We start from the raw sequence: 21,548 nt of genomic DNA, 5'->3' as shown, positions 1-21,548 counted from the left end.
CTTTGCTACAAACCCTGGAAATCAGATCTGGAGATCAGAACCATTGCAGTCCAAATAATTAGTGCTAATAGGGACCCAGAAGCTTCCTTAAACACCCAGCTGCAATCCAGTTACAAGCTTGAAAACACTGACCACTCTGAAGTGAATCAGGTGTCAGTCTACAGTCCAGATATTTCATAGGTGCTTAAACAGTGATGGGGCAGACTGTCACCTTCTGTATAATTTACATTTTTCAATTGTGTTCCAATTTAAAGTTACAAATAACTGTGAGCAAGACAAAGTAAAGGTAATATCTAGGTTATCCACCACTGACATTTAGGAATCCAGGGGCAGTTTCAGATTAAATATGACCCTGAGACAGAAAGCTATTTAAGAGAGAGAAGCACGCACACACACACACACACACACACACACACACACACAGAGGTCACTCAAAAATGCCTGCAATTAAGGAACATAACCATTAATCACAAATTCACAGGCTAATTCCTTCACATAATTAGTACTATTATCAAGTAGTATGCTACCTCCTGTACAGCTACTTCAGTTTATGAAGTTTTCAGTTAAACTGAACTGCAGTATACAAYCAAAAAAACCCAACCCCTCCAACAATTTGAGTATTTGGCAGAAAGAGCTAAACAATGCAGCAAGTAAAAATGAGACAAGGGTTTTTTAATATATGTTTGAATATTGCAGTCATCTCAAAGTGTTYCACAGCAAAGATATTTCTGTTAATATTTTAAAACATGTACCAGTTCAATAAAAATGCTTGCTATACACTGGTATCACATATTCTTTGAAAATTATTATTATAGCTATACACGCCCAATCTGCTAAGCAGATTACTATTCAGTGTCAAATAAAGTTTGCTTACCTATAGTCTGAGTAGGTTTAACAGAATTGGGCTTGTTTTCTTGAGGRAGGCTTTCCGAATTTCGTGTTGCGAGAGGCTTAGCTATAGGAGCYGTAGATTTATCATTTGTGTCTCCCGTCCAACGAAGAGTAAACTGAAGTGTAGGTCCCTGAGAAAATGTTTCAAATGGAGGCAACCTCTGGAAAAAAAAACAGACACAGTAATATTAGTGTCTCATGCGCAAAAACATTTCATGTAAAAATATTCACAGAAGGGGGTACACATCTTTATATCATCTAAATTTAAGAAAGCCTCTGTATTTTCAACATATACATTTAGATATACTAMAAAAAAAGAAAAGAAAAAAGGTGGTTATGCAGTTCCCTGCACATTGCTATTTACACACAGGTGCAGCCCACAGATGGATCTTTGTGAAACACTAAACAGTAAATAGTATAGGTCACAACCAGAACAAAAACAGGACTCACCAACCAGCCTGCTGCCAGTGTACTCTTCTTTCTCTTTCCACTCACACCAACCCCTAATTCTGCAGTCCAGTATTGTATATTAACACATGAGCTTAAAAAACACATCATCTGTGGTAGCAATACTGTTGTAATATTTTCCTGTGAATGTTCTTCTAATTCACTCACTTATCAAAATAATGAATAGTACACAAATGGAAGACACATCCAGGTCAAGTCCAAACCCCTATTATCCAGGATCAGAGCATAAATTTGTGAATGAGATGTTTATTGTATTCAGGTCTTATTACTTTACTGAAAATCTGTTCGAAAAACAGAAACCCAGTGACAGTGTACGTATCAGATAGGGGTTATATATGCATTAGCCAGGTATATATTTTCTTCTCTTTGAGGTAGCATTTCCAGCCTGAAATGCTTTCCTCTTTCATTCTCCCACCTACAGAAGGTGACCATTTCCTCATCTCAGTCTAACAAAAGTTACACAAATTATATATATATTTTTGAAGTACATTTACATAAGCAGATGAACAAAATAACAGAGCTCTTATCTTGCTGTCTCATGAGTGGAGTTTCTGCTACATACTTTGGCTCATCTTTACTTTTTTTCATGATTACATAATCATTGCTGATTCACAATTACTTTGAAACYACCTCAAAATTTTATGTTATTCTCCTCAGTCACTTCCCACTGATACTCTCCCAAGACACAGAAGCATGTGACTATGCAAGKACAACACCTTGCATTCAGTACCACTAGTGCTGACTCACTTCACTCCTCTGTTAACAATTCCTCTCTGAGCAAGTTTTTCCTCCTACGCTGACATCTCGTTTTCCTGTTATCACTAAATTTCATCAGCGTTCTCCTAATGTCTGTGAACAATCACACCTAAGATATCTTAAGTCTTGGATTCCTTTTTCTCCAAAATTTTTGCTTATGCAGTTTGTTTCTTTTTGCTTGTCTGACCCAAACTGATTACAGTAACTGACTTTGTTTTACAAGGAAATGTTAACAGATACTCTAGGTATGGCACTTGTCATCTTTTATTACCTTTTGACTTTTAATTTGCCCWATTTTATGAGGCAATCTAATGGAATCAAACCTTTTCTAAACAAGAGCTAAATCCAAATATGCTTTCATATCTTGAAAGAGAAGTAGCATTTCCTGTTTAACTTAATCCATTTTCAAACTAACCACTGCTACATTTTGAATTTGTATTCCATTTTAATCAAGATTATTTTAAAGTGAATAATCCTTGACGAGTCCTTCAGGTAATAAAACAGTCCATACCTTCCCATCAAGTATAGTTTCCCATGTTGCTCTTTTCTTGCTAATGGGACACTCTTCCATTTCCTGCATGGCCACTTCATATTCCCCATCTAGAAGCTGCAAGCGTCTGTCAACACAAAGTATGTATGATGAGTGAAGAAGCTCACTTTTATTTTTATTGTTTGCCGATTAAAATGTAGAATATATTTCAACATTTCCTCAAAACATTTCAAACCAACTTTTATGAAACTGAATGTAGTTCTTCAGGTAAATTTATTTGGTAACTATGCTTAAGCTTCTAGGTAAACATCATCCAGAATGAAAAAGCTATCTACTGCCAAACAGTAATTCAATCCCTCATCCAAATAATTCCAAAAGTTACAAGAAAGCTAATGTTAATAAAAATTAGCATTATGATGGGAATCTTCAGGTGAATAAATAAAACTTTTCTTAAAAAACCCTACTCAAAATATTTATCCAAATACGTTTTTAGAAAATTCATAAGTACTTTGTCAGAATCATGGGGTAGGGAAGACATATTTTAAGTAGCTTTTTCTTGAATTGTGCTTCTATTATTTAAGAAATGATTTAGATACGTATCTCCACCTGAGTTCTAGATTTCCCACAGATAGAACACTTACATTCATATGCTACATTTCCTTCTCAGCACAACAAACAGACTGTTTCTCATAGTAAACGCCAGTATTTTGGTTGTTGCTGGTGCTACCAGCCCCCTCCCAGGACAAACAGCACAGTATCCACTTACCAATAAATGGTATGCTGCTTATCTTCTCAGGATTATCTAATCAGGATTGCTCTAAGCTATGGCTAGGCCCACATTGCTCCTATCCCACYTTCTTTAAGTGTATTAGCTCATGTCAAGATAACAAATATAAAAACATTTCATCACGCTTAAAGTACCTGACAGAATAAGCTTATTACGATTTTAACTGCTTGTTTAAACACTTAAACAGTAACATTTCAAGTTATATAATATGTTTTTAATTTAAACAACTAGCACGTTATTCAAAGGAGCAATCTATGATTCTTAGGAACCCACCATAGTAATGGATGTGTTATTTAGATGCTAACAGAACAAGATCTGTGACTACATCAGGAAGAGGCTGGGTGGGGAGAAAGTTATGCTATCAAATAAAAGGTAAGTAGCAACCACACTTTATGATTTTTTTTTCTTTTTAATTATGCTATCATTGGTTCATAACAGAACCACAGAAGTTACACCTGTCAAAAAAAAAAGATTGACAAATTGAAGCAGATTAACAGCACAATCCTCAAGTTTTGGATTTCAAGTATTTTGGATAGTATTACCTGTTTTTATCAAATACAGTCATTTGTGCTACAAATGTCTTCTCCCCATCTTCACGATTTGAAGAGTTTCTTTTTCTTCTAGCTGGAAGCTCCTCATTGACATCTGTATATAATAAATATTGTATTCAATTATTATGCAGACAAATTCAAATGACTGAACAGTTTCCATGCAATTGTAAAGTAGAACTAGCTGTTGATTATGCCAGCTATGTGATATACAATGGAAAAGATGAAGAATTTAATTAACATTCCCAAGGTCAATGGAGGCAATGCTTAGCTGAAAAACAACCATGGTTTAGATATGTTCACGTATACTCATATTCCAGTCGTATTAATCTRTCAGCATAAAGAACGTGGGCTTTGGCCTTCCTCTTGTACTTATAAAATGAAGTTTTTTTATTCTCCAGGTACTCTTCAAGGCTATAGTATTTATGATATAGCACACCATGCTTTGATATGATTATGAAAATAGCTCTATTAATATGTTTATAGAAACCACAGATTTCTCCTACATTACTCACCCCCACCAGTGTTGGCCCTCCCCTTGATCAGAAATTATTAAATTTGGTATTAGATTTACATAAAATTAGAAGCAAAGTTTCTAACTACCAACTATTGTTTTAGCCCTCTCTTGAAAAAGGCTGAAAAGGAATGAAAGGTAATTCAGTCACTTATTTACTACTGTCCTTCCCTGTGTCTGATCTACATGGCAGATTAAAACAACTGTATACAAGACTACAAGGTAAACCTTGCAAAACCATATTTAAAGATTGAAGTTACCGATGTTTTCATTAGTTTCACCATTGATCAGTCCATTAAATTCTCTTCTTCCTGGGCGAGTTACTCTGAATAATAATGAGTAAGACTTCACCATATGGCTGTTGCTTGGTTCAAATTCATTGCTGGAAACTGCAAGTGATGGGAAGTTGCCTGGTTTTATTTGGCTGAGGTCTGGATTTAAAGGCACCTGCTTTTTACCTGTAGGAACCTGTCTTATAGGACAACTGACATCCTGCAGGAAAACAAGAAAGCTATGGTTTAATTTTTCAGAACATAAAATGAAGACATTAAGTGTTAAATGTATATAATTTATGAATTGCATTTGTCCTGTTGTCTTATTGAAAATAAGCCTTTAACAGTTGTAAATAAATAAAAAAAATGGGGATAACAATCTCAGGTTTTGAATGTAAAAACAGATACTTGAAAGTGTAAATAAAACTGCTATTTTATAACCACTTCTGGCAGCAGCCATCTTTTTCGAAGTGATTAATGCTAACATGAGGCATTCAGAAAGACCACAGAACAGTCATTAATGCTAATTTAATTCTGTTTACCTAAAGAAATTAGATGTTTTGGTTATACATATATTCCAAGGGCTTCCTATCTTCTCCTTCCAATATTACAAAGTGCACTTATGAGCTATCTGAGAGATAAAGAACCACTTACCTAGGATTTATTATATTCAGTATCTCTCAAATAGATCATGGAACACTGTAATATTGGAAAAACAAGGTAAGAAAGCCTAACTATGAAACTTGCAACAAAACATATTTAAAATAACCATCAACACGTCTTAGTTTTACTCTATTTGTCCATACCATAGCAAGACAAAAAATTTGCTAGAAATAACATTAAACTCTTAAAATCACATCAAAACAGCTTGACACAATCGGGGAAAATACACGAAGTGYTGAGTGTAATACCTTTTTTTGTTGTTTAAAAATTACAGCTTGCATTACTGAGCCGCCTGTATTTCCACAGCACTGAGGATAATTTTCCCACTGCTGTGAAACAAACATAGCTAAAGCAGCAAGCAAATTCAAAGATGCTTAAAGAAGAAAAAAAAGGTGTGTGTGTGAAAATTGTTTATGAGCTGTAGTATCTAATATCTGCAATAGTTGAGATGATCAATGTAAAAACGTAGTTACAGAAAAAAAGCAAGGAAAGAGATGGATGACGGTTGGCAGATGACTGAAGAATTCAAAATAATGACTTTTTCCTTTTTACGTCTAAATTGTAAAAGGTAGGCTATTTTATGAATTTGTGGGTGCCTAGTTTACTTAAGCCTCTGGACATCAAAACAGAATTAATAGATTAATTAGAAATAAGAATTTAGTTTAAAAGTGGTATATTAAAAAAAAGGAGTGAAAAATAGAGGAGACTGAAATTTTCAATGAATGAGTATGACTTACAAGCAAACAAAATTCAGTTAAAATACAGCAGAATGCTTTTGCAAAACTTCCAGTCATTTCTCACGGAATACAGCAAACCCCATAMATATTTGTTTAAGAATCTCTTACCCAGTCAATAGAAAACTACAGACTAGTTGCAAATAAATTTCAGGGCTAAATTCTTTCAGCATCATTTCACCATTAGCTTCTAATATGTTCTATAATTAAGTAAACCTTCTGCTTTAACATATATATTAACAGTTGGTYAAATCACTTTTACCTTTCGCTTCTTGTGGCAAACTTTCACAAGCAGTACTTCCAGGGTTACAGAATTTTGTTCGTTCTCTGAGTTTTGTGATGGCTTATCTAAACAGAAAAATATTATAAGTTCTGAAAAGATGAAAGTCTATTCAATGTTGTAAATCCACATGAAAACTTTTTTTTTCACTGTAGTGACTTTCAGACACACAAGCCTCCAGCCAAATTCTAAATCTCAAACTTAATGCAAGTTCCCACTTGAGAACATATCCTACCTAATTATTTTACTACTATCAAATTAAAAGCATCAGCACAGTAATCTTTAATGTTTAAAAGAATAAGGTCACTAGCTTTGGCTCTATTTGCTTTCTTTCCTTCTTCTGTTCCACAAAAATAAAACAACTAACAAAAAAGGAAACTCAATTCTAGAACTGGAGTTATGGAGATGGACTGTGAAGACAACCCACTTGCCAAAAAACAGCATAMACTATACATGCGAATGAATGTATGTTACAGGTAAAAACTAACTTAAGCTTCTGTGCAGGTTCATAAAACAGCCCAAAAACGTATTACAAGATGAACCAGGTAAAAATCTTTTGTAGCAGAGAGAAAGGATAAGGGCAGAGTCAAGAAAAGTCAGAAGACACTAGTTACAGATGAGTGAAATTATTTCCTATTCAATTCTTATTTACKGCTTATAAACCTAGAATTTGGTGTTCAGAACTTAAGACCCAAATGCTATCAGCTAGAAAAACAAACAACAAATTCAGATTATGCAAGATTAAGCCCATGCAGAATACTTGTCAAAAGACTCTTGCAGGAACTTGAAAAAAAAAGAAGTCTTTGAAAATAAGATTTAACTTCACACTCAATGTCTGTGCTATAAATTTCTGAGAGCCAAGAATCTTCAAGATGGCTACGACCAGCAGCGTTATCAGCAATGCCAATTAAGAACTGCCTTTCAAACTGAATTTCACTGTACACTAAGAGAACCTTTTGCCATGTGAGTTTTAACTCAAATAAGCATATCAATCTGGAAATGTGCTACTATACAGAAAACAAAAATTCTTAAACTTTATTATACATTTGGTTAAAAAACAAACAAACAAACAAAACCCCAAAACCCAGCAAAACCAGAATGGCTGTTTATGAAGCTACTTCTGCTCTTTTAGAGCCTTATAAACATCATTTTGGGCTCACATACATTTTAAAGCACAACAGCTTCAGCTTAGTCCAGATTACAAAGAATCTGATACTGAATGAAATACTTGGTTACACTCAACAGAAGTAAACAGAAAAGCCTTAGCATACTAAAGACATCTTAACTCATGTCTCTTCACTTGCTTTCCTCCTGACACTTTATCCACATTGAAAAAATATTGCCTTTCAGCTAAAAATTCCAGTAACTCATCTTAAAGAGACACCAGCAGTTTTAGGAAGCAGATGGATTTTTTTCTTTTTTTCCCCCTCCAATTTTTATACAAGACTTCAAAAATAYAAGTCTTCTCTTAGCAAATGTAAAAAATTCTGAAAAAGATCTATAAATCACAGTTCTATGAGTTTATATCCAAACAAATAAGCATGTAAGTGTCAGCTCCATTAAAGTATCTTCTATATTTAAATACTCAGTATAGTGTGCACTGCTTATGCTAGTGATATTATTTTACATGGTATAAACCATCATCATGATCTCACTGCATATATATTCTCGAGGAGAATGAAGGTTTTCATAGTTAACTGTATATACAATCTTACATTATTATAAGTTATAAAGTATACTATGTAACTTATATGTAACTCACATAATCTAAACATTCCAAAACACACAGAAGGCCATCAAATATATTATCACTTTGAAAATCTAGTACAGTCTACATTTATAGAAGACTACATTGTARGGGAAAATTAACATGAAAGACAAGGTCTGGTAGAAGAATCTGCAGAACATTTCTCTATCCACTAGRTTTTTTAAACACCATACATGAGGTTTACTGTTAGATATCCTCCTGGAAGAACCAGACTTTGAAGACATATTTGCTTTTAAGATGCATCAATACACTTTATGTTCACTATGTTTTATTCTATGCTTCTCTATTCTTATCACCAGCTACCCAGAACACCTTCTCTTGAGGTTTCCCAGCTAAAGCATTAAAGGAAACATAACATGAAGTTCCCGAGAGCAGAAACAAGATGAATACTACCCAGTGGGACCAGCGTATTTTGAAATTCCAGAGCACAATGACCTTTAATCATGAGAATGTGAAGAACTTTCTCAGAAMAAAATTACAGTTGAATAGAGAAGTAATTCTGAAATATGGACTTTTGCAAGTGTAACTTTCACACTTCTTACTGAGCAGATTTGTTTAATCACAAAATACTTTAAGGGAACATGACAGCTTCCAGATCAGAACATACAATCAGAACATGGCCTCAAGTACTTTTTAAATCCAAAAACTTAAGACTTCATTCAGGATATTTTTAACTGAAAGATTAGAAATACTAGTTTATTTCAATGGATAAGCAGCTGAGTTAATTTTTTTATTTGCAGGTAACTAAAAAGACAGTGAATTTACTCATGCTTACACAGCATAAAGGAGGAAATTGTTGCTTTCGTTAAATGAATAGAACTCCACATTCTGGACCTGATAGTCCAGTATTCAGAGGTAATCATTTTGAGAGGTAATGCTGAATATCATRCAGAAAGGCACAATAAAACAACTGCAAGTCACCAATACATGATTTCAGTTCCTTTTATAAATCCTGATACGGACTTTGTCTTACTTCTAGCCTCTACCTGATACTATTTATTCTCATACTACTATTTTAAATTCCAAAGCATTGAATCTACTACTTGAAGGGTTTTTTTTCCTAATCTTTTTTAATCTACTTCAAATTCCCAAGTCACATTTTCATAGAACCACTTTCTTCAGGAACTTCAAGATCTATTAAAAAAGTTTGAATGGATTGCGACCTGAAGTATTTATCAAACAATCACTCTGTTTTGACTAAAGCCCTGGAAGGCTTATTTGCATAACATTAAATATGTTTTAGCAATTTGTAAAGCATATACAGTGAAAAGCTACACAATTTTCAGTTGTTAAAAATGCAATTTAAAGCACTGCAATTAATGGGACAATTGAGCATGAAGAAWAAAATCTGTATCCAAAGCAGAGATTATAACATACTAAATATTCCCTTCACAATCTATACTAATTTCAAAAGCGCTATACAAGATAATAGTATGATTAATTTTGCAAACATACCATTTTTATGGAAGAAACCAGTAAACGTGAGTTGCAAATGAGCAGACAAGCTAAACAGAAAAAAGAAATTGTGTGTTAGAACAAGCATTTTGCTCTTCACAGCAGACACTCGCTTCACTGATTTTCAGGACAGAGCTACAATGTGAAGGAGAACCRTAATGAGGAAGTCCATCCTTCTAACTGCTTGGAAACTGCTAAGGTACAGTAGGTATAAGGCTGCAATGGATGCAGTTATAGACAGGTCTTCTCTTTGCAACCTGAATGATTCTTTTTCTCTAATCCATTACTTCAGCCACAGAACGGTAAAGGTTTTCACACAATAGTAAAAGCATACTGTCTGAAGCGCACACAAGATCTTCCCTTATTTCCTAGATATTCATCAACAGCAGAGACATTTTGATGAAATTTTCCAGTACTTCAGCCTGAGGCATGTATCTACTATTGAAGTTTTAATCCAAGTATTAATCCAAGTATCTGAAGTTTGGTAAGCAGAATCTTCACAATGGAGAAGCTAGATAGCCTTAGTAATAGTCTGCCAGTCACATCTAGTCCATAATGCCCCTAAAATACTCAATCAAAATAATAGTTATATCTATTTAATTTCAGAGTCCTGCAGCTTACAGCTTTGATCATTCTGCTGACTGCAGACACATTAATTCAAATTGTTAATCTCAGAATACATTTTAGTTCAAAGCAAGTATTCATAACCCAAAATTTAAAAGGACCTCAAAAGTGCTTTTTTTTTAATCATTTCTAAAGTAGAGTATTGACAAAATATTGTCCATTGCACCAGAACACCAAGTACAATTTAAGTATCTTCAATAACTTTTCAAAAAGACACATCCTGACATTCAACATCTATTTTTAAACACATTCCTCAAATACTGAGGTGATTGGTATTTCTTGTCATACTAAAGTTTCAGAAGGTGTCCAACAGCTTTAACATTCAAAAAATTACATCTATACCAGCTCGCATCATTTATTCACACTACTTTTCCAGATCAGTGCCAAACAATTTCAAGCACAACTTTTAGTTTTGAAAATGTAAAACTYGTAAGGTTATAATCTGATTATTTTGTTTCAACCTGATCAGAAAACAACTCTTAACGGGATATTTACCTAGTAAGGGTCCACAATATGGAATATAACACAGTTAAATCAAGTAATAAATAGTAAATCTATAAAACATCTAGAACTCAAATTATAAATTAAACTATATCTAGTATAGTTGCTTCTGAGCACTCTATAGAGTAGTTGGTAAAGAAAAAAAATCCACAAGACTCATCTAAATAGGTCTTTGCATATTTCAGCAACTTCGTCTTTCAATGTCTGTTTTTGTTTTATAATTTCAGAAGATTCGTATTTCCTGATTCATTTAGTGACTTGTATAGAAGAGTYTACATTATCTACAAACTTTCTACCAAAAAAGAACATAAAGCCAACATGGAAGAGTAAAACGGGTATGTAACTGAACTGTGTAGATTAGAACAAAATTATTCTGGAAATCTTACAATGAATTGGTTAATTTCCATCATATATACTTTCACAAAAAAAGTTAGGTAATTCATTTTTTAACTAGATCATATATAAAGAATATAGCTTTTTTAAGCTAAAAAAAATACTGTCATCCATCATACTAACTACTCAAAAATTCTAAACACATTACTTGCTAAGTCACTTCTCCACTAACTTGCATGGTATTGATTTCTGTTAATGATTACAGATTTAATATCAAATCAACTTATGAATTTGTAATAGCCATAAAAACATTGCGAGAATGAAACATCACAAGTTAAGTACTAGAAGTTTTACAAATTAGGCAAAAAATAGAATCAAAAGTGTTATGAGAATAACTGCACTGAAATTACCACATGCACTTACAGCTGCTGAGGATATAAAAATCCTTCATAATAGTATTCACTATATTTCTTGAGTGCTTACAATAGTAATTATACTGTTATTAGGATTCATATGCCTAAAAGTTTACTTCCCCCCTCCAACTTGTCTGACCTAACAACCATTTTGTCTACTTACAAGCCTTGGTTCATTTATCTCCTTTGATCATCTCAGTACAACTCTGACAGTATATTAATAGCTTTCAAAGGACACTAACATTTACGGTCAAGGCCTAACAGAGAGGGCTATCTTACGCTGAAAGTCAAAGTACTTGATTATCTTTCCTCAATTCTATGAAGCAAATTGAACTTAAGTATATACTCCATACAAAAAACTTAAGTATGCTTATGTCTAAAGAGAGGTACTGGGTTATTTACTTTTATTTTTAAGACTGCAAATGACAAAACTTGAAAGATTAGAGGGCTTTTTTCCACTTTAACTTGTCTAGTTGACAGCACTTTGCAAATAGTTGTTTTTCATTCATTTAATTTTGAATGCATTATTACTCTGAAGAAAGGGGGAAGAAAAGCTAGCAATCCTCTGTATGCACCAACACCAATAAGATGCATCTCATCTCACTTTAAGGTTCCCAAAATACATTTCCCAGAAGTGAAACAGCAGTTATCCATCAAGTACAGAAAAACAAAATGACTGTGCATTTCATAGCATTTTATTTCAACACTAGGAAATGTGTCAAGAAACAACAGACTAAGTATTTGCTATGTCATCTTTTCCCCATCATTACAAGGRCAGACTAAGTTGAAAATGAAATGAAATGCATCACACCCAATTTCACATCTCCACTGAACTTTGACTTTCGCCAAATACAATACTGCAAACTCAGCAAGAGTTCACATCTCAAATACTTTTTCTGAAGTGGGATAACCTGGCAAAATACTAGCTTTATCCAACAGTAAAACTAAGTGCATCGTATAATTAAGAAAGTAAATTGAGGAAAAAGTTATGATTAAAAATACAATAGGTTCCAGTATAATTATAATTTAACAATTAGCATTTATAGAGTAAGYATTTTTTCTGAAGCAACAATTCTACATTGAATTAAAAATTGAAACTATTCAACCATTTATGAAAGAGGGAAGTTTATTATTCTTCCTGCTTCTCCCAAAAATTCAAAATTCAGCTAGAGGAACTGTGCAAAGTATCAGATATATAGGGTTAGAGTCCAAGAAAAATCTCAGACTAAACCTTATTTCTCACTAAAGAATTCAAATGGAAAGTTGTAGATCTTGTAATGTTTATTAAAAAGATTTTATAAATGGTTACTATATTGTGGCTTRAGAAAGATAAGGATATGAAAGATGTCACTGACCAAAAGCAAAGGTAAGCAGTTCTGTAATAAACACCTTTTAAGTATTTTAAAAGATACAATAACATTTTTTGAGTAACTCTGAATATAAACTTAAAAATAGCAAGTATACAATTATATAAACTCCAAGCATTAGAATTTCAAGTTATTTTCCACGGCTTTTTTTTATTTCAACACACACAAATCAGGTACTGAATCAGGTACTCTCACAGCTGAGAGCCTTAAAAAACAGGGCAAATACCTATTTCAGGTTTCTACACAAGTTTCAAGAAAGGAAAATACAAATGTCAAAAAAAATTGCTTTTCTCCAAGTTTGCAAGTGATTAGTACATGTACATATTTTAAAGTTTAGTAAGCAATTTCAAAAGGCAAGATTTTTACTTCTAATTATTCACATTCTTGTTGATTTAACATGCACACATGCTCATTTGCACATACATACATATATATATGCAGAATACCTGTGAGATTCTTGTTCTCCCTTCATTTTCTCTACTTTTGATAACATGTCATCTACTTTGAATGTTTTCCTGTGAAAAAAGAGCAGAAAGAGTAAGTTTCACATAGCTGCTATTCTCATAGCATAGCAAGAAAATTCATTCAGTCTAACTTTGATTCACTTGATTTTATACCTAAAACTGTCTATATACAATCTTAGCTTTCTATCCAAAACACCCTTTCTAGACTTTTTAAGACAGGCTAGTATCACAACAGTGTCACAGGAATGCAGCTACAATGCTGCATTTTTAAATAGGATCAAAATAACATCAATAATTAGAAACAGACCATTCAAAAATAATCATACTGTTTTAAGACATGTAATTTAACAGCATCATATTCAAATGTTGTTATACATGCATCTAATATTTCAGCTTTGCTCAGAAAAAAATCCTTCACATCTTAGTGAGGCTTATGCCAACTACATAGGTACAAGTTATCTCTCTAATCACTACTTCGAATCTTGGTCATAATTACGAAAAACACTTAGAAGCCTTTTTGATATTTAGGTTTTGAATACTGTTTTGTCTGATAAGGTTTTTTCTCCACAAAGGTACATTAAATGGACACAAAACAAAGAGCAATGTATTTCTGAAGCCATTTGTTGAGTGCATTCATACGAAACACTGAGGGGGGGAAAAAACATGACTGCCATGTAGCAAGAAATAATCACTTCCTATCATTTCTCTCACTAAGTCTAACAATATCAGTCCATCCATGCTCCTATGTTCAGCCTGTTCTACTATATGTACCCAATATGATTAAATGCTCGTTGCTAAATAAAGTTCACTCATGAACAGAGGCTATTGAATAGTTTCCAGTACAGTCTTTCAATTTCTCTTTAAAGAAAAATTAATATTTGGCCCTGGATGTCAACAAAATTGCATAAGACTGGACCGACAGTGCAACAGTAGCGAGGACATTCTTGCTTTGTATCTTATTCCCTAAACAAACCCAAGAATAACGAACACAAGCTGTGGCCAAATTTCTTACCAAAATGAGGGGGCACTGTCTACACCCATAAACCTCCCGAGGGAAGAAAGGCTGTGACCTTCATACATTGTTTACATTCAGCATCTAATACATCTGAATGATTTCCTTACAGATCAAACAGCCACGCAGTAGCACTGGACAAGACACCCTACATAAGTGCAGGGCTGCAGTCAGGTAACAAAACCAACTATTTTGTGTAGTAAACCCAAAGTTGTGCTCAGCCTAAGCTTTATAAAGATAACAGATTCAYGAAGTGACTCACCTCTACTACAGAAGAGATTATGAAAATGAACATCGCGATGCTCAACTTTACAGCAAGACATGTTAAAAAACAGGCAAATTGTTGAAAGTTTTGGATTCTAAGGTAAAATATACTAGTCTTGATGCACACCTTAAGGTTATCAAAATTAGCTACTGCTCTGCACAACAGCAAGTAGCACATTTATCTTTGGAAGGCTACTGGGTGAGCCTACCAAGTCAAACTGGGACTACTGGTCAGACTAGAGAATTGCTTAAAACACAGCTCTAGAGCAAAATTCAGCCATGACCTTGAATATGGGCTTGAAACTGGCTATAAGACATGTTTTGAGATGCGGGAAGGTTTATCTTTGATATGGTATACTAATACCTGACATGGCTTGCAGTTCGTGTTCGTGAGTATTACTAATCAGAAAAGAACAATGATTCAACCTTTCCAAATGTCAAATTCAGGTTAGTCAAGACAAACTCAAGACAAGAAAAGGCTCTTAATCTTTCAGAAAAAGCAACAACAAAAATAACCAGCAATCAATAAATAAAAATCCAGTGAATCAGATGTGTTGCATTGTATTAAATTTATAAGAACATAAAAACATGAAAATTCTTTTAAACTAGATTACTATTCATGTCATCATATTCCCAATTCAGTCATAACAGACAAAAATGAATGTTTATGAYAATTGATCCTAGTACCCAAGATTTTAAAACAGCATTTACTGGTGCTACAAGTATGTGCATCTTGCACATTCCTTTCTCCACCCACTCTTATTCCAGTCAGGCACAGCAATAATTAACAAAGTATTAAAAGTCACATCATAGCATGCCATTACTCTGCCAATAAATAAAWATATATATATATTCCTTCATGCAAACACTTTATGGGAAGCCAGTTTTATAAACAGAGTTAATATCTTTCTCCAACTCCATCCTTTGGTCTAATAGATACTAACATCTAAAGAAAGACTAACATGCCAGAAGCCCATCTCAGGTCATATCAATGACCACTTTACAAAAATATATCACCTCTYAAAAAAATTTGCAAAATTTTTTCTTTTTAAACAATACAGACTATTAGCCCAAGTTGACACATGCCCATTATCTTATTACATATTAATTCTTATCTTCATCTTAAGCATCTTGGTCATCACAAATATTCTTAGTACAAAACATACAGACCAACATCAACGGATACTTTCTTGGTAAAAATGCAATTTTACTTCCCTACCTCCAAGTGATAAATTTGTCTGGCATTTTTCTTAGACTACTGTAGAGCTAGAGATAAAAGATGTGGAGCTATAATTACTATTGTGATAGTTAAGTTGTATCAAGCTTGGAAATAACTTTTGTTTATCATAYGATACTGTTTACTGAAATGGCAGTGAACACAATGAACAGCAATAAAAAATGGCAAAATTAAGAAGTCTCGGAAAACAAATTATACGCATATACTGTAGCAGTCAATATAAGCAGGATAATGACGCATTTTCAAAATATATTTCTTTGCAAATAGAACTCCACCAACATTTTTACACTTTTCTGAAGCTAGGTACATGAAGTCTTCCAAATATAAGCCTCAGGAAGACCTCCAACTCCACTTTGTGTCCTCTCCTCTTTTAAAGCCTCTTGTTCATTAAAATGACAGGACCAGATGTTAACTATTCCTATTGAATGGCAATTAAGGCCTTTTACACTTTTAAAAGTGTTTGCCAGTATAGACCTGCCAACAACAATCCTGCTAACCTTCTGGGGAAATTCAGCTGAAGTTGTTTTGCCRCAACTCCTTCAGTCAGAGCCCTTATTACATCTAAATAGTTAAAGCTACATTYAAGCCACACCTTTCACCAGTTTAACTAGACTGCAGAGGAGAAGGACCATAGGATTAACAGAGCATGGAAAGATTTGAGAGGGTTGATTGGGGGCAGGGTGTATGCCACACATAAGAACGCCACACACTGACAACTGATTTCTGTTTTTTTTTCCCCCAACAAACATCCAGGAAACTACACTAGCTTGCTTCTCCTGTATTACTTTTTTTTTTTTTTTTTTAAGAAAGTATACTGAAATGTTTTACTTCATTCTTCCCAGATCTAATTACCAAATTGATTTCAATAAGTCAATATTTTCAAAAAACAAGCAAGTGAAATGGCCATTAATATGTCTGTTATGGATCAAAATAGTATCTAAATAAAATCACAGTTCTAAACCAGAGTATTATGGCCATTAGTAAAAATCAATATATTTCGAAGAGAAACTAAGCATTTACTTGTGCAGCTGAGGAACAGGAATTTGGAACAGTGGACAACACAATGTACATGCAAAATACCACTTGTTTCCCAGCAACTATAGGAGACATCCAAAGAAGTAGAACAAGATTCGGGTAAAAGAAGAACATATGCTTATCATTCAACTATTATTTAGTGTAAATAGTAAGTTAGAACATATTTCTGTTGCACAGTTTGAAAAGGATATAGTTTCAGATACTTAGGCGACTTGCAAAAAAAATAAAAAACATTATTTCTTAAAATTTTGCTCTGCCTGTTTTAAAATAAATGGACAATTCACTTCAGTAATTGTTGTGAAAAAAAATCCAACCAAAGGTCAGGAAATATCCAAGACACATCAAGAAACAAAGTATCTCAAGTTGTACATTACTGGTACAATTTTAAGACAAAGGTAGCTGCAAGATTTACAACAAATGACTCCTTATTCCAGAATGGCAAGAATATTACCCRAAACAATAGTCAAGAGATACGAGAATACCAAATATAGCCTCTTCAATTTAAGTAGAATGTAAGTTCTACTGCTCAACAGATAATCCAAAAGTTATCTTCCTTGGATTCAGGTAAGTTTTAAATTTTAGTTGTCCATATAATCAAATTTTATTGCTATTCTTTGAACATTTATGATTAAGTATTTCAGTGTCATAGCAACTGTTTCCAAGCAATAAGAACTTCAGTGTTAAAATATTTTAAAAGTCTTTAAGCTACAAAAACCCCAAAGTATAATGACTGATTTTCAGTGTGAAGGGGGGAAAAACAYAGAAGAACTTTGAAATTGCACTAATAATTACACACACTTGTATCATGCACTTTTCAGTCCACAGTATTTATGTATTTTACAGCCATTTAACATGCAGCCATAGCACCCTTAGATAAGCTGGATGACTGTTTTGCAGTGTTAAAACTGAAGCTCATTTCTCATATATCCAATTCAAAGCAATCTTTTGAAGCTAAGTATTTGCTGGACTTTTTTTGTAAAATGCTATAAACCAACCTCTTGCATTTTTTCCACTGTTCAAATAATTATGGATAATACTAATACTAGTAGTATATTGGTTCTTTCCAAGACTATTTAACAAAACTGATAAGTTATTTTAAAATAAGTGGTAAAGTGACCGTTTAAATTAGAATGTTCCATATAATTAAGATTAAGCACCATTGATTTCATAAACCTTGAAGTTAGGTCTTTGAGGTTTTTGCCCTCTATCCTCCCCCTTCCCAATAGTTTTCCCCCCAAGAGGAAAGCAAGCTTCAAGAATTAGGTTAGGATCCTACAGATAGTTATAAACATTTGAGTACTCTCAATATTAATTGAAGTCACAAGCCTAAAGTTATACACATGCTTAACAATGCAGAAGAAAGTTCCTAGATCTCAGAAAAGTGAGATTTCTGAAGCTCTTCAAAAGCAAAATTAATGTTTTACACACCATCTGAAAAGAGCAGGTCACTCTCCACTATTTGACTTCTGCTACTTAGCTAATATTTTAAGATTACTTTTCAAAAAAATAATTTTTACCTTTTCATATTTGTTCGGGAGTTTCTGTGGGACATGTAAGTGAGAGTTCTGTGCAAAAATATTGGCTGCAGAAAAAAAAAGAAAGAAGTTAATATGCTTTAATGCTTCCTACAAGTCCAAAGTAAAGTAGTGATAAAGACCAATTACTCACTGCTATGAGATTCCGGGTACGTAGAAATCTATATATCTGTGTTGGTTCTGAGAGAAAGAAACATATGTTATCTAACATATCTTACACCTCTAGAAAGATAATTTTATAGCAATTAAAAAGTATCAAATTTAACTCGTTGATTATTATTTTTCAAACAACTGCCAAAGTCACAGTTTAAGTGAAACACCACAGTGTCTAAGTCTCAGTTAACAAGTCAAAGGTTACTCCGCCTACTGTATAACATGAGGCAACTTCTTGTTTAAGCTACTGTAAATCAGCATCACAACTCAGACAGTTATGACTGTTCTTGTTTTTCCATCAAAATACRTTCCTTTGAACCTTAAAGTCATAAAAAGTCAGGAAAAAGGGCTCAACATACTACAATTTATTGTTGAATAGATAAGTTTTCTTCCTCTAAATAACGAACAATGTGTCAGATTTGATACAAAAAGAGTATACTAAATATATATAGTTGGACAATTTTGTATCTGATGTTTTTATCCTTCTGGAAAACACCAACATCACTGGCAAGCACAAGATACCAAGATAACACCAGTGTGTGTCTATAACCTATGACACAGTATAGATCATTTTAAGCTAGGAAAGTCGTATCTAAAACCTTTTATAATCATAGGATCAATTTATCCTGGTAAAGTAACTACAGTTCTAAAGTACTAACTGATAGAGGATAATAGATCTACACTCAATGCTAACATGAAAGAGCAGCATCATTCGAAACAGGTGAAATACACCAGAGTTCAAAAAAAGCAAGGCTTGTCTACAGAAAAGACGACCTTCCATTGAGTTTTAAACAATTAAGTGAAATCAGTACAAAAACAGTTTAGCTCTAAGGTTATAGCTACAAAGAATTCCAATCTAAACAGAAATATACTATTCTTAAACTGAAGTAAGAGCCAGCTTAATTAGGTAACATCAGCAAGAGGCTTGAGAAAGGCTTGATAAAACACACCAATGAAGAGCAGGAGATGGAGAGAACRGAGAATGCTGAGAACCCATACTAAGGCTGTCAGCACTGTCTCCTCTTCCCCCATAAAGAAGCTAACCAACTATTTATTTTGTAAGAAATATAATAGTTTATTTTGAGGAATACAATAGTTTATTTTTCTATTCCTGTAAAGCACTTATTTTAAACTGGAAACCATATTGTTATTTATGGAATTCTGTAATSAGAATTGAACAAGGACAGCATTTTAAAATCCTTCATCCCCTTTAAAGCTACAATTCAGCTTTATCTCGACAATTAAGAATGTAAGATCCCTAAGACTCTATAAGACTATATTAGTAGAGAGGTGTCTTATTAAAGACAAAGAAATCATAAGCAATTTTACTCATTACAGAGTATGTTGAAAACAGTAAAATTCTGCTTAATATGAATTAAGAACTGCAATTATAATAAAATCTGTATGTTTGAAATCAACAAAAAAAAAGAAATTAAGGAATATGCGCAGTTTGATAAAAAAATCAAAATACTAGAGTAATCACAACTTGTAAAGCAACGTTTCAGTTATTCCAGTCTGCAAAAGCCGTGACATACTCATAATTCACAAATACATGAAAACATTAGTTATGTTCTTAAGCATCCAATGTGTAATTTAAAGACAGTGCATGGCTGCTTGAACTTTCATTTTCCTGAGTAGGAAAATTCTATAATACACTTTTTTTTTTTGGTTAAACCTGCAAACAGGCCTACACTTCACGTGTCCATGTTACTCAGGAAAAAAATAAAATACATTTTTATCTTTTTTCTAGAATATGACCTTGAAAAGGGACAAAAACAATCAAGAAGAATGTGATTAAATTTTACATGTGCTGCGATTTCTTAATACAGTATTTACTCATTGCCATTTTCTCAAAATAATCATATTACAAAGCTAGCACCCTGTGATGGATTTACACTGTAACTTTTTCCTGATCATTACCTGCACAGATGGGACAGGGGGAGAGAATCACCCACACACACCCATCTCTGACACTCAACACTTCAGCACTGAGCAAACCTCTTAAAGGTCCTGTTTATCACTTGACCTATTTGCAGGAAGGCATTTATTGATCATATAGTTTTGTTAACAGTGCTAAGAGTCAAAAAAAAAAAAAAAAAAGCCGAACTTACTAAAGATTTGACACACCACCAAGAACTCCTGCATGTTATCAACACTATCACTGTCTACAGCAAACGAGTGCGGGCAATGACAGCACCAATCCCAGAACCAGACCAGGTATTTAGTAAGGCATTCAAAATTTCCTCCGGACCCTATCCCTTGCACAAGAACCTCCCAGTACAATGCGAGTTCGTTGCTACTCTCTGCTCTTGAACAGATTTCTGCTAACAACTTTCTGGTGCATCCAGGGCGGGGGGTTTCCTCCTGTCTGCGACTCCCGCAGGGCGACGGATGGGTCGCAAAGGTCAGTTTCCAGTGTGAAACCTCAGCGAGGGGACAACCGCGCCAGACAAAGAGGAACGAAGTGCAGCGAAGTGAGAGTCGCACCCCTGCCCTGAAGGGGCCCTGGGAAGGCAGCGGGCAAGGAGCGGGCAGAGGCGCCTCTGCCCCAACTCCCCCGCGGGCTGCCGAGAGGAGGGGAGGGAACCCCGCGAGCCTGACGGCAACCGCGAGCGAGCGGCCAAGTTCAGGGGCCGCCCCGGGGCCTCTCGCCACCCTCCGGCGCTTCCGCCCGCGCCCCCGGCCAGCCCCGTCCCCGAGCGTGTTTACCCCCGGAAGCCCCCGCGCCCCGCGGCCCTCCCCTGCCGCGGCTCCCGCCCTTTCTGCGGCGGCCCCGGCTGGCCCCGCCGGCCCGGGCCGCCGCTCCCTCCTCCCCCGGCCCGGCACTCACTCTCGAAGGCCTGAAGAAAGAGCTCGTGGTCGGCCTGGATCTGCTCCATCTTCGGCTTCTTCACGGGGGGCAGCGCCGCCGCCGCTGCCGCCGCCGCCGAGGAGGCCGAGGAGCCGCCCGAGTAGCCGCTTCCTCCGCCGCCGCCGCCGCCGCC

General features: G+C 34.7%; 1 protein-coding gene across 1 annotated transcript in view; it reads right to left on the bottom strand.

The window, feature by feature from the left end:
* Positions 1-21,548, bottom strand: part of SUZ12 (SUZ12 polycomb repressive complex 2 subunit) — a gene marked incomplete at its 5' end in the record, with an annotated part of 29,207 nt that extends 7,659 nt beyond the window's left edge. Inside the window, 10 exons of the mRNA XM_085304785.1 lie at positions 875-1,052; positions 2,627-2,732; positions 3,935-4,037; positions 4,715-4,946; positions 6,386-6,471; positions 9,627-9,676; positions 13,311-13,379; positions 18,394-18,458; positions 18,545-18,591; positions 21,395-21,548. Of these exons, the coding sequence (XP_085160911.1) occupies positions 875-1,052; positions 2,627-2,732; positions 3,935-4,037; positions 4,715-4,946; positions 6,386-6,471; positions 9,627-9,676; positions 13,311-13,379; positions 18,394-18,458; positions 18,545-18,591; positions 21,395-21,548 (1,090 nt within the window). The remainder of the gene's footprint in view (positions 1-874; positions 1,053-2,626; positions 2,733-3,934; positions 4,038-4,714; positions 4,947-6,385; positions 6,472-9,626; positions 9,677-13,310; positions 13,380-18,393; positions 18,459-18,544; positions 18,592-21,394) is intronic.

The sequence above is a fragment of the Rhea americana genome, unplaced genomic scaffold (assembly GCF_003343005.1).
Source record: "Rhea americana isolate MKP2758 unplaced genomic scaffold, rheAme1 scaffold_21, whole genome shotgun sequence".
NCBI classification, from domain to species: domain Eukaryota; kingdom Metazoa; phylum Chordata; class Aves; order Rheiformes; family Rheidae; genus Rhea; species Rhea americana.
This window is presented reverse-complemented; position numbering and strand designations above follow the sequence as displayed.